The following is a 17,367-nucleotide window of genomic DNA, read 5'->3' on the forward strand; positions in this document are numbered from 1 at the left end:
TGTGTGTGTGTAAGTTATAAATAAAAATATATATTGCAATATAATGTATATTTTTCATCAACATAAGATGTATAAAAAACAAATGAGATTGTGTAAATTTTAAAATACGTTGGTTCAACATGATTTTAGGAATTGTACATTTGTCGAAAGACATGGTCAAAAGAGTTGCAGAGAAGATGTTGAAGGAAAAAGAATAGGTACGTAATTCAAAATTCAAATCGTTTAATGCGACTAATAGTAATAGTTTTAATACAGAGAAGCTTAACAACAAATAAATCTAAAATTCATATATAAGTTACTGATGTTTTTTGAAAGGCCTAAGCACATTTGAAGGATTTATTGGGCAATTTCTTATATCATGGTTGACAATTGGTTGCATCCTTTGCATTTGCGTTTTGGTTTAAGTGCTTTTGCTATTGCTTTTTCTGCAGCACTTTTGATTCGACTCCTCTTTCCACTTCCTTTTGTTTTTATCTCACTTGGTACTTTGATTTTCACATCACTTGAAATTGGAACTCCGATGATATTTTCAATCACATCTTTTATTGGAATTGAACTTGATCTTGTAGAAACATCCTTTCCACATTTTTCACTTAATTGTTGAAGAGAGTTCACCAATTCTTGTAGTTTTTCTTTGTCATGAATAACCGATTCAACGCATTTCTCAAAAAAAGAAGTTGCATCCTGCAAGAGATTTGAAATTTCTGTACTGCACACTCTCCATTTTTTGTTTATCTTTTGAAAACCAATATCCACTATGTTCTTTCTCCATCTATCCAGAATGTATTTTTCAGGTATCATGGCAATGTCATAATCTATAAGAATTCTGAAAGCATGACTACAAAGGATTCCAAAAAATGTGAAATGCAAACATTCACATTCAATTGTTTCATCTTTTGCATTAAAAGAAACCTGAGAAGTAATAATAAAATTTTATCTCAAAAATATATTTATAAATTCTAAATAATGTTAACTTAAAATAATAATGAAGTAGCATAATTGAATACCTTAAATTCTGGTCGCTTGCCTGATTTTAGTTCTTTGTAGACAATTATGCATTGTTGACGACCATCAATCAAAACCGAATTTTTTTGAAAACACTGATAGAATGCCTTTTTTATTTGTTTTTGCACTTTTATGAATGCTTCTCGAGTGTATACCAATGATGCATGCTTTTCTATTTTCAAATTTTCATTTGGAAATAGCAGTTGTGGAGAAGTATCTCTTGATGCAATGTCTAATCTTTTTTGTTCATGACGCTGCTTTGAAAGTGCAGTGTCAAAGTTGAACATAAAATTAACAAGTAAGTTGGTTGGACTTGAGAAAACATTGAAAAAGGAATTAGAACTTTCAGATCGAGATGTAGTCTTCATAAGTCCACACATTGGTATATCTCTGAAATAGGATGGAATCCATTTATCTCTCTTGTTGAACATATCAGCCAGCCATTTATTTTCCTTCAAATGAAACTCATTCAACATCAAATCCCATTTGTTCTCAAATTCTGATGGTTTAATATTCATATTCCAAACTAGTTGATTTATGCGTTTCTTGAAATCTGTATTTGAAACTAAGTCAGCTTCAATCTGTCATGTTAAATTTGGTTTTATTAGTATATTTTCATAAGCTATATGTAATTCACTAAATTAAATTTTTTGTTACCTTTGATGGCATTTTTGACATTATGTGCCACATACATAATCTGTGAGTACATCCTTCAAACACCTTTGCTATTGAACAAGATAATGTTGCATCCGTATCTGATAGAATCATTGTTGGTTTCTTCTTATGTGATGACAAAAAAGCTTCTAATAACCAAGAGTATGATTCAATTGTTTCATCTGATATTAGTCCTGCTCCAACGTTGATTGTCTTGTCATGATTGTTTATTTCAGAGAAAGGAACAAATATCATATTGTACCTGAAAATATTTGTAAAATGTATCCCTTATATGTAATATTATTTAATAAATATAAATTTTACCCGTTTGTTCTATAAGTAGCATCCATTGATATAACATCAGAAAACTTATTGTAGTTTTCTCTTCCTGTTTCATCAACCCAAAACATAGCATTTAACACATCATCATCCAACTTATATTGAAAATTGAAATTTTGATAATTATTTCTGCGAATTATCAACTGGTCTACAACACATTGAGCATCATTTGGTCCAACAATATTTGTATAATCTCTCCAAAAGTTTTTGAAATCATTATTTGTTGCTGGCAAATTATCATATCCTCCCTTTAATGATGCTCTTAACTTGTGTGCTTTTGTGGCACCAATGTTGATAGTTGAAGCTTTAACAATTAGTTTTTGATCAAAAATACTAAGACGATGATTTGGAGAGCAGATGTTTTCTTCATTAAATTTAGTAAGTGGATGGTTATGTGTGTCTTCAAATGCATATACAGTGATTATATTTGTTGTAGCATTTCTGTCAAAACCAATCATTGCCATACATCCTGTGACCTTAGAATATGATTTTCTTTCCTGTTTTTTCAGTCGTTTGGATGTAAGAGTATCAATGGTTTTTTTTTTTTTTTGGATTTCCATATATATGTTGCATCTTACTTGTTTTTTCCTTAGACTTAGATCCCCGTATTTGGTTGTTGTTCCTAATCTAATTCCAAAATCAACTGCTTTTGCATAATTTTTGTACATTTCAATTCCTTCATTTAAACTTGACACAATTTGTCCTTTTTTAGGAATGATATCTACAGCAACATATGGAATGTACACATCATCTTGATTTATATAAGATGTTCCTGTCAAATATTCAAAACGCTCAATATTGAAATATATTAAATATGTTCATAATTATGTATTTAATATAAATTAGGTAAACATGCCTTTATCCTTTTCTGTTGCTGCTGCACTTGTAGTTCCTTTTGAAAGTTGAACTCCAGAGTCAGTTTGTTTATTTTAAAATTATTAGTAATTGTTCTATAGAATTTAGTAATCTATCTTAAATTTAATTATTGAATAATAACATCAGAAATATTCATCTTATCATTTATTAAACTTGCGTTTATCACCATTGTTGAATGTTGATTTTGAAGGTTCAATAGTTAAAACATTGAATGAGTCTTCCGATTCATTACTTCCTGTCCAATATTCATAAAGATTATTGAAATAAGTATTTATATGTAAATATTTAGTAAATGAAATCTAATTAATCATACGATTAACTTTTTTTTACTTCGGATCATGAACATCAGTTTGAAGGTTGAAACTAATTTTCAGTATAATCGTAAAAATATATGTAATGAGTGTGTATCATAGTATTGTAATGTTAGGTATTTATAATTTTTTAATATTAGAATAAAAAATATGGTAATTATACAGAATGAAAACTTGCCTTTATCAACATCATCTAACGTTGATATTGAATTTCCGATAGTTAAATTTTGGGAAGATTCCTTTGCTTTATCAATTAAATAAGTAGAACAAATATCTTCATATTCTTTACTAGACATTTCTTCAATTTGATATTGTAACTAAATCAATCAATGATTTTAATGGAGATGATTTTGTCGATCATAAACATACGGAAGAAGTTATTTTCATAAATATGTCAGTTTTTGTTTGCGGTTATTTATATGAAGAATGAATTCAATCACTATTTTATGTTAATTACTATCTTACCCTTTATTAATAAATTTAAGTAATAAATTGAAGAAAACATGAATAATGATGTGGCAATATATGATTGGTTCCTTCATTTTCACATATAGTTTGCATTTTTGCATGAGCCTTCCCTATATATATATATATATATATATATATATATATATATATATATATATATATATATATATATATATATATATATATATATATGTATGTATGTATTAGAACTAGAAAATCTAACGTATTCCTAATACCACTTATATTTCAGATAAGACTTGAACACTTGACCTCAAAGAAATATATCAAATTAAAGTATAAATTATTTTTTAATATGTATTATAGTAAACATGTTGATGTTGTCTAAAATATATTTAGGTAATAAAAACTTTTTCGTGTTTTAATCGACTTGTTTTCGTGTTCATGAAAATAAACACAACATCGTGTCCTGTCGTGTTCATGTTACATAAAACTATGTCATGTCGTGTCGTTTCAGGCAAAAACACGATATCATCATTATGTAATCGGTCAGGACCGGCTTAGAGCAAGGGCAAGCTGGGCATTTGCCCAGGGCCTCACGAAAGCTTGGGGCCCCAAATTTACGGGTAATACGGTTTTTATACATATTTAATATATATAAAATAATACTCTTTGTTTTACAAATTTTCCTTTCAGCTTAGTTGGTCACGTAGTCAAATTAGAGGTGCTTTATTTGATGCCTTTTTTAGTGGCAAGGGTTCGAAACTGTTTCACGTTAATTTTCTTATGTTTTGGGATTATCAAAATTTGAGATTAGTTCTAATTATATAATTTTTTTTTCAACCAATAAAACATAAATGGAATTAAGAAAAAGAATAATGAGGCAAATAAATAAGAAGATGACGAGACTTTAGAAATAGTTACCAATAAAAAACATGAAATCTTATTTTGTTTCCTATACAATCGCTTTAGCCCATTTTTCAAATATTAACTCAATCAATTCTTTTTCTTCTCGATTCTCTAATCTCTCTCGAGTCTATGTTAGTGATTTAATCATATGAGTTTATTGGAATTCATGACTAATCTATTAAGGTATTCATTAACGTTTAATTGATTTTTATATTTTGATTTTGTGTTTAAAAGCTGAAACCAAATGAAGTATTCAATAATTGTTTTTAGATTTGATTTTCTGATTTTTAGATGTTAATGGTCTAGTGTGCAATGGCAGTGGGTTTCATGTTCATTTTTTTTTGTTGGCTTGTGTTTAAAAGTTGAAACCAAATGAAGTACTTTTTTTTTGTTGACGAAATGCTTGTAAACATGTGTTTTAGTTTGTACTTTAGTCTTTGTGCATCAAATATTTGAAGAAACAAAAGAATACTTTATTTATTTAGCAAATTAACAACATCCTTTGTCAAATTTAAGGTTTAAATATAGTTGAAAAACATCAGGTTTTGTTCAATATTATAATGAAATTGTTTGGTATATTTATATGTGGTTTTGAAAAGTAAAAGCACATTAAAGGAAATTCTTTCTTAAAATGCTCGAGGATGAATAAAAAACCGAACAATATCGTCATTCGTCTAATGTCAACAATCATGTGTTTTCATTTTTTTTTTTGTATCCTTTGAATATATAATAATTTTTTTAATCATTGATTTATATTATACGGTTTGGTTATGTTACTTCTTGAGAAAGATATATTGGATAACGTTGATTATTAGTTTATACTTTTATTAGTGATTTTACATCTAAAAAAAACTCACACAAATATTTTTTTATAACTTTGTGCAGTTTCATATTTATAACATCAGCTGCATAATTGAATAAAAATACCGAAGTTGGAACAAGTAGCTTCTTTCAAAATTTAATGAACCTCAATTGTAAGTTTTTCATCTCTTTTCTCAATTTATATATGAATTTTGATATTTTACTTTAAATTATTGGAATTTGAAGGGGCCATTTCTTTCTTTTTGCCCTGGGCCTCTTATCTGTAATCGGTTCTCATATTAACATTGTACTTTCAATTTTTAATAAACAATAATATTCAATAAACACTTTATAACCGGTCTCTTCAATTGAGTTATTAAGTTAACTCTTGTTTTCTTACAAAATAATTACCAAACAATTGCCTTTTAAAATTTATTTAATGTTTAGTTGTAGTTTTCAATTAACAAGAAAAACTAATGACACTTAGTTGAATCACAAACACGTCTTGCCTGCTGGTTACCATTTCCCTCATGCGTGTTCTTCCTTCCTCACCCCTTCACGTGTTTTTCCCACCTTATGATGTTATACGAACACAGGCGACTGCTTTTACTCATTCCTTACCAATTTCTCCCAACTTCTCCATCCTTCGTCGGTTGCCATGAACTGCAAGCCTTATCTTCTTGTTCAGTTATCAGCTTTTAAAGATTAAGGACTGGCATTCTTATTATTTACCATTATACATCTGGTCATTTTTTAGAATATAAAGGATGAAGCTGAAAATCATTGAAATGGGTCACTTTTATTGAAAAATAAGACAAACTTGATTGGTATATTTGGTTAAGTCCTTAGAGTACATTGCTATTATCAAGGAAAAAAATGTATATCGATTTAGATGATTGTTGGTGAAAGTATAAAGAAAATAATCACACAAGTAGAACGGTATAATGGTCATTTAAAGTCATTGATCAAATAAAGGATATATAAACAAAATGTAAGTACATAATGTTGTAATCGATAATATCAAATGTATAAACTTTTTAAAATTAACAATAATATAAAAACAAACTATTGAAAACAATAAATAGAAAACAAAGAAAGTATCTAATCATAAACAATTGTCATTACAAAATATCTTCATCATAAAAAAAACCATTATTAACGAACAAACAACAAATGTAAAATGTCATATTCTCTTCCTGGATAAGTAACTAGCAAAAATTTTTATCGAAATAAAAAAACTTCATGGGAACGATGAACTTGAATAACATGCTCAATTGAAATACATTTAAAGAAATACATTTTGTGATTTCAAAAAACCCACCATTCATGTGCATCAGCATTTTCATTATTATCATCAACCCTAACCCATCGATCATCAATCAAAACCCAAACAAACCACAAACAATGATCAATTTGTAAGGCATATCCAACTTTTCCCTCAAATTTAAAAAGCCGTCATGTGTACAAACAATACACTTCATTTGGCGATGGTGTAGAAAAAAGTTGGGTAAATTACACGAATGATCCCTATGGTTTAAGGTAACTTGCGCGTTTGGTCCCTAATTTATTTTTCTAACTCGGAAGGTCCTTACTGTTTGTTTTTGTTATACGGTTGGTCCATATCTTACATAAAAAGTCTATTTTTTCCTTGATTTTTTAATTTATTTAAATAAACACGCCCTCAATTTCATCCTCTCTCCTTACCTTACCTACTCTATCATTTCTCACTTTTTAAATAATTATCTTTTTACGTAAGATAGGAACCAAACGCGTAACAAAAACAAACAATAGGGACCAAATGTGTAGCAATAACAAACAGTACGGACCTTCCGAATTAAAAAAATAAGTTCCTATCTTACATAAAAAGTCTATTTTTTCCTTGATTTTTTAATTTATTTAAATAAACACGCCCTCAATCTCATCCTCTCTCCTTATCTTACCTACTCTATCATTTCTCTCTTTTTAAATAATTATCTTTTTACGTAAGATAGGAACCAAACGCGTAACAAAAACAAACAATAGGGACCAAATGTGTAGCAATAACAAACAGTACGGACCTTCCGAATTAAAAAAATAAGTTCCTATCTTACATAAAAAGTCTATTTTTTCCTTGATTTTTTAATTTATTTAAATAAACACGCCCTCAATCTCATCCTCTCTCCTTACCTTACCTACTTTATCATTTTTCTCTTTTTAAATAATTATCTTTTTACGTAAGATAGGAACCAAACGCGTAACAAAAACAAACAATAGGGACCAAATGTGTAGCAATAACAAACAGTACGGACCTTTCGAATTAAAAAAAATAAGTTCTTATCTTACATAAAAAGTCTATTTTTTCCTTGATTTTTTAATTTATTTAAATAAACACGCCCTCAATCTCATCCTCTCTCCTTACCTTACCTACTCTATCATTTTTCTCTTTTTAAATAATTGTCTTTTTACGTAAGATAGGAACCAAACGCGTAACAAAAACAAACAATAGGGACCAAAATGTGTAGCAATAACAAACAGTACGGACCTTCCAAATTAAAAAAATAAGTAACAAACAGTACGGACCTTCCGAATTAAAAAAATAAGTTAGGGACCAAACGTGCAAATTACCCCAAACCATAGGGACCATTCGTGTAATTTACTCAAAAAATAACAATTCTTCGGAATATGCAACAATGCGTAAAATGTCACCGTTTGATAATAACATGTAAACCGCACCTCCACTTACGATTGCTTCATCGGAAACAGGAAAAACAACATATCTACCTAATTATGATTATAACATTCATATAATGTTTTTTTGTTGACAACGTATTCGGAGAAATAAACATTTGTTGATTTGTTTATTATAGTATACTACTTTCAAATTCATTGCTATTTTCTCGTTTTTAAATGAAGAATTAGTATTCATAGCATACCAACAATGTGAAATGTCATTGTCGTGTTCCACCACAAGTCAAAGAATTTAACCACAATGTTAAAATCAAATCATTATAAATCCTAAGACACCATTCTTGAAAATAAAAGTTTTTTTTTTCATAAAAATATGATCGTAAAATGCAATTTTCAAAATCTAAAAACTAAAAGTCCAAGGAAGATATTGATTTCTCTTTCTTGTATAACATTGTACTTTCAATATGGGGACAAAATACTCAAAATAATATCTACATTAAATTACATGTTTAAAAGACAATTCAATGTGTTGTGTGTTAACCCGATAAGTTTGCAATTTCAAATTTGGTTCTTCAATATCCAACACAAATAAGAAAGTTTAAATTATAGTTCTGATTCCTAATTCCAATCCTAATGCTAACTGGAATTCTATAACCATCTTGAATACACTTCAAATCTGCTTGGAATCCACAGAAATAGAAAATAATATAAAATTTCATCGACTGTTATGATGTAAAAATCTCTTTCATACGTTAGAAAGTAATATGAAAATATTACCATGTTTTTTTTATAGTGAAATTTCTCACGCCATAGCTGCATTTGTTTTATATATCAGAATACATAAATGATAACATTAATATGTGTCATTATTGCAAATTCAACGAAAATGTACCTTACGGAAGTTGCTAAAAAAATCCTCCTTTGCAATGTCAATATGTATCATAGCAACCCACTTCACAATATGGGGGCCAACAAGACATAAATTAGCCACATAAAAGAATTTTGATTGCATTAGATTTGGTTCAAGAATAATATATTCTTAATCATAGGAGTCTTTATTAAAGACCTTTAAGACTTCACTTGTATCAAGGGTAAGAATGTCATTTGATGTGATAAACAGAACACCAAGAAGGCATGGACCCAATTTGATGTTTACTTTTCAAATTGTCCCAAGAGTTTGTTTCTTACATAGCGTAGTTTGAAAAATGAATGTGCAAGGTGGAAAGCATCCGGAGTCTAATCTAATTCCTTTTGCTCTAAATCTACAAACATTAAACATTATAATAAAGAATATATTATATAAGATTTGTTTTATAAAAGAAATTATATCTAATTAGTCAAGCATATTATATACGTTTTTTTGTATACCAAATAATAAGACATTAAAGAAATACATGTAGCCAAGTTCTAAAGTAAAATAAAGAATATATTACTTGTGATAGGGAAACCTTTCCTCTGTAGAGCTGTCACCTATTTCCACAATGTGTAAAAAACAAAATTAACCTAAATAACATCCATTATGTATTATGTTGGCAAAATAAAGAAAGATGACTCGATACACAAGAAAAGAAAATTTTATATAGTTCACATTAGATATGGCAATGGTGGCGGGAAATACATGAGATGCCAATCCCCATCCCCGAATTCTCATTGCAATCCCTATCCCCATCTCCGTCGCTATCGGGAAATATAAATAAACCCCTATCCCCATCCCAACGGGGACTCGAGAATTTATTTTCCTTTTTTAATATGAAAACTTTTACATAAATAAAAACTCTAAATTTGAATTTTACCAGTATAAGTTTAAATACTTTACAAAAATATAAAAATATTCATAGATTGCATAAAAAATATAAACTAATTTTCTACCAAATTTAAATAAATACATGAAAAATAAAGTGAAAAAAAATTATCATAATGATATTTGAGGTAAAATAAATAAACTAGATGGAAAAAAATTATACATAAGTTTAAATTAGATAAAAGAAAAAGAAAAAGTATAATTTCAACCAAGTAATTACTAATGAGTTATGTTACTTAGATCAAATTTTATGTATTGTAAATAATACTGCAATATGTGTTTTGTATTATTTTTATATATTAATATATATTGGGGGCGGGTCCAGAGTCGGAGATTAGGGGTATCCCCATCCCCACTTCTTTATTCGGGGATTCCCAATCCCCATCCCCATCCCCAGTCAACTCGGGGATTTTTCAATCAAAACGGGTGTAGGTTTTGATTCCCCATCGGGTATGGGGTTTTTTTGTCATCCATAGTTCACATTCCTTTATTAGAGAACCCAATTCATGTGGGAATTTTATCAAACAGTTATACTACACATATGATTAACTCCACGGAACACTTAGGGGGTTTTTAGCTTTTAAGAAAAGATAAAAACCTAATAGATGTTTGGTAAAAACATTTAAACTCCTTGTTTTGAAAACCGAATCGGACCGGCCGGTTCGACCGGTTCAACCGGAACCGGTCCCGAATTCGGTTCTTAAAACCGGTCAAAACTGGTAAACTGGTCAAAACCGAAAATTTTAAAAAATATTTATTTTTTTATTTTTTGTATTTTTTATATAATTAAATATAATTATGACATCATCCGATTTTTTCGGATTTTAAGATCGGTCTGACCATTTGAACTATCGAACCAGTAAGGCGATCGGTTCAATCTTCGATCCGATTTTCAAAACCTTGTTTAAACTACTTTTTGATATAAGAAAAATGAACTTTTTGGAAAGGGGAAAATGACTTAGCAGAGTAACTACCTTTTATTCGTGTTCACATATTAGCAACTTCTTCTTTTTTTGTACATAATAAAGCAACTAACTTGTTTTAATTGTTTAAATTACACCAATATTACCGGCTAATACATGTGTTAACCGGTAACTCAAAAGGAAAATGACTTAGGAGGGTAACTACCTCTTATCCGTGTTCACATATTGGCAACTTCTTATTTTTTGTACATAAGAAAGCAACTACCTTGTTTTAACTGTGTAACATCCCAAAAATTATGACCAAAAATTTCGTTTTTAATTTAATACTAAAACCATAATTGTCAAACCATTAATTTAATACTTCGGCATCGGACCCCGCCCGACATCAAGCCCCGCCTTGCATTAAGCCCCGCTCGATATACAGATCTGTCTCTCTTAGGCCCAGCTGTCTTCGAGGCCCGCCCGCTAAACACATACAATCATTTAACATGCTAACACATAAAGAAACATATTCTACTGTATTTATGTCCTAAGAAACATACTCTGCTAATAATGAGATACAGAACATCGTTCGTACTCAGCTAGTGATGGGATACGAGACCTCGCCCATACTCACCTCTTTACCAGGAACATACAAGTATCATATAGACAACAAGTATAATCTAACATGCAAACATTCCTCGGGCACCCGCCCGACATTAGACCTTGGTCTGGAATAACATACTAGCATACAATGCCTAGGGCTAACCCCCAGGTCTTCCTACTCATAAACTATATGGGCTGGCATTGTGGCCTTAGACCCATTCACACAATGAGGAGACTCACCTTGCACTGCTGAAGCCCTGGCTGGAACTAGCTGAGTACGGACAAAGTTTCGTATCTCATTATTAGCAGAGTATGTTTCTTAGGACATGGATACAAGAGAGTATGTTTCTTTATGTGTTAGCATGTTATATGATTGTACGTGTTTAGTGGGTGGGGCCCGGAGACAGGCGGGGCCTAGGAGAGACAGATTTGTATACCGAGCGGGGCTCGATGCCAGGCGAGGCCTGATGTCGAGCTAGGTCCGATGCTGGAGTATTAAATTAATGGTTTGACAATTATGGTTTTAGTATTAAATTAAAAACGAAATTTTTGGTCATGGTTTTTGGGATGTTACACAGTTAAAATAAGTTAGTTGCTTTCTTATGTACAACAAATAAAAAGTTGCCAATATGTGAACACGGATAAAAGGTAGTTACCATCCTAATTCATTTTCTATTTGAGTTACCAGTTAAAACGGGTATTAACCGGTAATATTTGTGTAATTTAAACAGTTAAAACAAGTTAGCTGCTTTATTATGTACAAAAAAGAAGAAGTTACCAATATGTGAACACGGATAAGAGGCCCTCCTAAGTCATTTTCCCTTTTGGAAAGGTTTTACAACTTACTTTTTACAAGTTTTCTAAAAAGAAGCCTTAGTCATATATGATTCTCGGTATGTGTCTTCCTGACAAACAATTGAGGGCCACCATCAACACCTCCATTGATGACAACTGAAACAGGAAGCCTAAAGTTTCTAGCCATGCAAAGAACATAGTTTCTCCGAATCTAATTCACATTTGTGATCGCCATTCACAGTAAAACCTCAGATAATTTGCAGCCTACCATCTGATTGAGATATGTTTTCTCGTTCTCTGTAATAGCTTCAAAGTTATGTGTGAATATGGTTACAAACCATACATTAAACTACAAATTAGTACCAAAATTGACAGAAGCAATGAAAATTGTTCAAGAAACAAATTTACTTCGGTTGGTATTCGGAAAAAACAAAGGTGAATCCCAATTTTACAAAATGTCACACAAAGAGCTGGGTCAAAGGATTGCAATCAAATACACCAAATAAAATCGAATCTTGATAGATGAACGATGATTACCTGAGAAAGAAGAAGGAAATGTGAGAGGATGGAAGAGAATGAAAAGCATAAGAAGAATTATCGGTCTAAGAAATTAAAGGTGACAATAAAGGTATCAGCAGAAAACACACTGAAAGGTGAAATTAACACAAATTGATAAGAAAAACACACAGATAAACAATCAGTTGAAAGGACTTGAACCCTAATTTCATTTCTTCATATTACGAGCTCTGTGTTTTGAAAGTGTTTTTAATCGGAGAATTTTTTGTTCATGTGGTAAGAGGTGAAAAAGCTACTGAAATCCATGGCTTTTTCCGTTTATGTGAAATTCATATAAACTTTTATCTATAAATTCGGGAATGGAGCAATTTATGCTTTTTAGTGGTTCCTTTATGCAGATGGTATATGACATCTGGTGTGCTCTTGTTTCTGTTTAAGTTTATATGATGGATTAAATATCGTCTTTTTTGCATATATGTCAATGAGGGCATGATAGTGTTGGGTTTTCTATTGGGTTTTTAGCCCATGAGGAAAACCCACTTTTTTTAGCCCATGTATATATATATGTGGGACATGCCCTAATTTCTCTAACACAAAAAAAAAAAAAAAAAAAAAAGAAGTTTTTCAGCCACCAAGAGAGAAAAAGAGAGTAAGAAGCAAAAGAGGGTTTTTCTTAATTCCCGTTTTTGAAGATACACCTGTAGTGTTTGGTAATTTCCCGGAGATCCAACGGTCCGTTTCCTTTGATTTTTGGACAGCAGCTTCCTAACACCTAGGCCTTCATATCCAACGGTCGAATTTCCGAGATCAGCTCCAGAGACTCGGTAATCGTCGCCTCTGTTTGCTGCTGGAAATCAAGAACGTTTTTGGTGATATTCTTCTTTGTCTTTGCTTATTTGATTTCATATGCTTGATGTGATTTAGTTCCAAGTATATGATGATTATTGTATGCCTCTAGTACATCTAGAGAAGATTTTTGTATTGCTCAAATATTGGTGATAGTGGATTTGAAGCGGCTCTAGTAGTCTCGTGGTTTTACTCTCCTTTCTTGAGAGGTTTCCACGCTAAAATTCCGGTGTCGTTATTGGTTGACTACTTATAGTTTTGGGTTGATTATATTGATCATATAACTTGCATTGGGGCTGACTTGTTGCAAGTAAAATTATCCTATTTGTTTGCATCCTAAAGGGTTCATTCAAGACGGGAATAGTTTAGTCAAACATAGTATTATTGCGCATTGTTGTTTACCGTTGTGGCTGTGTTTTTCCCATCAGATTGGTATCAGAGCGTGGTTCTTGTTATTAGGTTACTTGTTTGAACAATGGAAGCTAATACAAATAGTATTGTAAATTTGAATGGTTCTAATTATCATGTTTGGAGAGGCAAGATGGAAGACCTTCTTTATGTGAAGGATTATTACATGCCTGTGTTTAATATTGAAAAACCCGATGATAAAACAGATGCAGAGTGGAATATTTTGCATAGAAAAGTTTGTGGGTATATTCGATAATGGGTTGATGATAATGTTTTGAACCATATTAGCGCGGAAACTCATGCTCGTACTTTGTGGAACAAGCTTGAGCAGTTGTATGCTCGGAAGACCGGGAACAATAAATTGTTCCTGATTAAACAGTTGATTGGCTTGAAGTACCATGATGGGAATCCTATTAGTGATCATTTGAATTCTTTCCAGGGAATTATTAATCAGCTTGCAGGAATGGGTATCAAGTTTGAAGATGAGTTACAAGGTTTATGGCTCCTTGGCACTTTACCAGATTCTTGGGAAATTTTTAGGACATCCTTGTCCAACTCTGCACCAGATGGTATTATCACCATGAAATTGGCTAAAGGCGGTGTTTTAAATGAAGAGATGAGAAGAAAGTCACAAGGTTCCTCTTCACATTCAGATGTCTTGGTCACAGAAAGCAGGGGGAGAAGTCAAAGTAGAGGTCCGAATAACAAAGGGAAGCATCGCAGTAAATCTAAAGGAAAGTTTGCTGACTATGAGTGCAATCATTGTGGTAGAAAAGGGCACACAATACAATTTTGCAGACAATTGAAAAAGGAGAACAAGAAGGCAAATTACAACAATCAAAAGAACAACCACAAGAAAGATGATGGTGGTAATGATACTGCTGAAGTTAACACTGCTACCGAAGAGTTCTTTATTTGTTGTGATTATGATATGGTCAATCTTGCACATGATTATTCGAGTTGGGTTGTTGATAGTGGTGCTACTTATCATGTGACATCACAAAGGGATTTTTACACATCTTACACTCCTGGTGATTTTGAGAATGTTAAGATGGGTAATAATGGGTTATCAAAGATTGTTGGAGTCGGAGATATTTGTTTGAAGTTTGAGACTGGGATGGAGTTGGTTTTACACAATGTAAAACATGTTCTAGATATTAGACTTAGTTTGATCTCTCTTGGCTTACTTGATGATGATGGTTACCATAGTACCTTTGGTGGTGGCATTTGGAAACTCACTCGTGGTTCTTTGATTGTGGCAAGAGGTGAAAGAAGCTCAAAGTTATACATGACACATCCGAAGATCTCCAAAGAATCGATCCATGCATCGATACATTGTGACATGACCGATCTGTGGCATAAGAGACTTGGTCACATGAGTGAAAAGGGGATGTCTTTGTTGTTGAAGAAAAATGTGTTGACCGGTGTGCATGATGTGAATTTGAAAAGATGTTCTCATTGTTTGGCAGGTAAGCAAAATAGAGTTTCCTTTAAGAGTCATCCTCCTTCCAGGAAGGAGAATATACTTGATCTGGTACATTCCAATGTATGTGGTCCCATGAAGACTAGGACACTTGGGGGTTGCTTGTATTTTGTCACATTCATCGATGACTATTCAAGGAAGGTATGGGTTTATACTTTGAAGACTAAAGATCAAGTATTAGATGTGTTTAAGCAGTTTCATGCCTTGGTTGAGAGACAAACTGGGAAGAAATTGAAGTGTGTTCGGACAGATAATGGCGGTGAATACATTGGTCCTTTTGATGCTTATTGTAGAGAGCAAGGTATTCGGCACCAAAAGACTCCTCCAAAGACACCCCAGTTGAACGGTTTAGCAGAACGGATGAATAGAACTTTGGGTGAAAGAGTTAGATGTTTGCTTTCACATGTAGGATTACCTGATTCTTTTTGGGGAGAAGCTTTGAATACAACGGTACATGTTATTAATCTTACTCCCTGTGTTCCTTTGTCTTTTGATGTTCCTGACAGGGTTTGGAGTGGAAAAGATGTTTCGTATCGTCATTTACGAGTCTTTGGATGCAAGGCTTTTGTGCATATTCCCAAAGATGAAAGATCAAATCTTGAAGTGAAGACCAAGCCGTGTATATTCCTTGGTTATGGCCAAGATGAATTCGGTTACAGGTTATATGATCCAGTTCTGAAGAAACTCGTAAGGAGTCGTGATATTGTATTTGTTGAAGATCAGAGTTTAAAAGATATTGAGAAGACAAAGATAGTTCCTCAATATACTGATGATCGTGTTGATTTGGATCATGTTCCCCCTCAACATTTTGAGCCAATTAATGAAGATGTTCAGAATGATGAACAACATGGTACTGATGACAATGATGTTCTAGAGCAGTCGGGGTTGGATGAGGATTTTCATCCAGAGTTACCAGTACCTGATATACCACCATTTGTCCCACTTAGGCGGTCTACGAGAGATCGTCATCCTTCCACTCGTTATTCTGCTGATGAGTTTATTTTAGTCACTGATGGGGGAGAACCTGATTGTTATGCAGAAGCTATGGAAGATGAGCATAAAAGAGAGTGGGTTGAAGCTATGCAAGATGAGATGAATTCCTTGCATGAAAACAATACCTTTGAGTTGGTGAAGTTGCCTAAAGGCAAGAGAGCTTTGAAGAACAAGTGGGTATACAAAGTGAAGACTGAAGAACATACCTCACGACCTAGGTACAAGGCCAGATTGGTGGTCAAAGGGTTCAGTCAAAGAAAGGGTATTGATTTTGATGAGATTTTCTCTCCGGTCGTGAAGATGGGTTCCATTCGGGTGATTCTTGGTTTGGCTGCTAGCCTTGATCTTGAGGTTGAGAAAATGGATGTCAAGACAGCTTTCCTTCACGGTGACTTGGACAAGGAAATTTATATGGAGCAACCTGAAGGTTTTCAGGTTAAGGGAAAAGAAGACTATGTGTGTAGGCTTCATAAAAGTCTTTATGGGTTGAAGCAAGCACCAAGACAGTGGTACGAGAAATTTGAGTCAGTCATGGGTGAGCAAGGCTACCGCAAGACTACTTCAGATCACTGTGTTTTCTTCTAGAGGTTTGGTGATGATGATTTCATCATTTTGTTGCTTTATGTTGATGATATGTTGATTGTTGGCAAGAATGCGGAGAAAATTGTTCAGCTAAAGAAACAATTGAGCAAGTCTTTTGCTATGAAAGACTTGGGGCCGACAAAACAGATTCTTGGCATTCGGATTACTAGAGATAGAGCTTCAAAGAAGTTGCATATGTCACAAGAGCAATACATTGAGAAGGTGCTTTGCAGATTCAACATGGATAAAGCTAAAGTGGTTAGTTCGCCCCTAACTACCAACTTTAAGCTGACTGATAGAGATTGCCCTTCTACTAAGAAGGAGATTGAAGAGATGGATAGAGTTCCATATGCATCAGCCATTGGGAGTTTGATGTATGCCATGGTGTGTACAAGGCCAGATATTGCCCATGTAGTTGGTGTTGTTAGTCGGTTTCTGTCAAATCCG

The 17,367-nt window shown here is 32.4% G+C and overlaps 1 protein-coding gene and 1 long non-coding RNA gene across 2 annotated transcripts; both read right to left on the reverse strand.

Moving 5' to 3' along the window:
• Window positions 1–351: 351 nt before the first annotated feature.
• On the reverse strand, window positions 352–3,481 carry LOC145002867 (protein FAR1-RELATED SEQUENCE 9-like). Its single transcript, XM_078962052.1, has 7 exons — window positions 3,364–3,481; window positions 3,041–3,109; window positions 2,577–2,770; window positions 1,984–2,495; window positions 1,663–1,921; window positions 1,008–1,586; window positions 352–912 (listed from the first exon to the last, which is right to left on the reverse strand). The coding sequence occupies exons 1-7, from the start codon at window positions 3,479–3,481 to the stop codon at window positions 352–354; spliced, it is 2,292 nt and encodes a 763-aa protein (XP_078818178.1).
• A 5,042-nt stretch (window positions 3,482–8,523) lies between these two features.
• On the reverse strand, window positions 8,524–8,939 carry LOC145000039 (uncharacterized). The gene is made up of 3 exons (XR_013661095.1): window positions 8,881–8,939; window positions 8,766–8,801; window positions 8,524–8,664 (listed from the first exon to the last, which is right to left on the reverse strand). It is a non-coding gene; the product is annotated as an uncharacterized LOC145000039 (long non-coding RNA).
• Between the last annotated feature and the right edge of the window lie 8,428 nt (window positions 8,940–17,367).

This window comes from Lactuca saligna, chromosome 6 (genome assembly GCF_052625555.1).
Source record: "Lactuca saligna cultivar CGN05327 chromosome 6, ASM5262555v1, whole genome shotgun sequence".
Classification (NCBI taxonomy): Eukaryota; Viridiplantae; Streptophyta; class Magnoliopsida; order Asterales; family Asteraceae; genus Lactuca; species Lactuca saligna.

Bases quoted from the DNA above. Each gene is read 5' to 3' on its own strand.
- LOC145002867 (XM_078962052.1), bottom strand. From the start codon at position 3,481: ATGTCTAGTAAAGAATATGAAGATATTTGTTCTACTTATTTAATTGAT. The intron at 3,110-3,363 runs GCAAGTTTTCAT...AATATTGGACAG, and splicing joins GTTAGATGATGTTGATAAAG to GAAGTAATGAATCGGAAGAC. The intron at 913-1,007 runs GTATTCAATTAT...ATTACTTCTCAG, and splicing joins GCAAGCGACCAGAATTTAAG to GTTTCTTTTAATGCAAAAGA.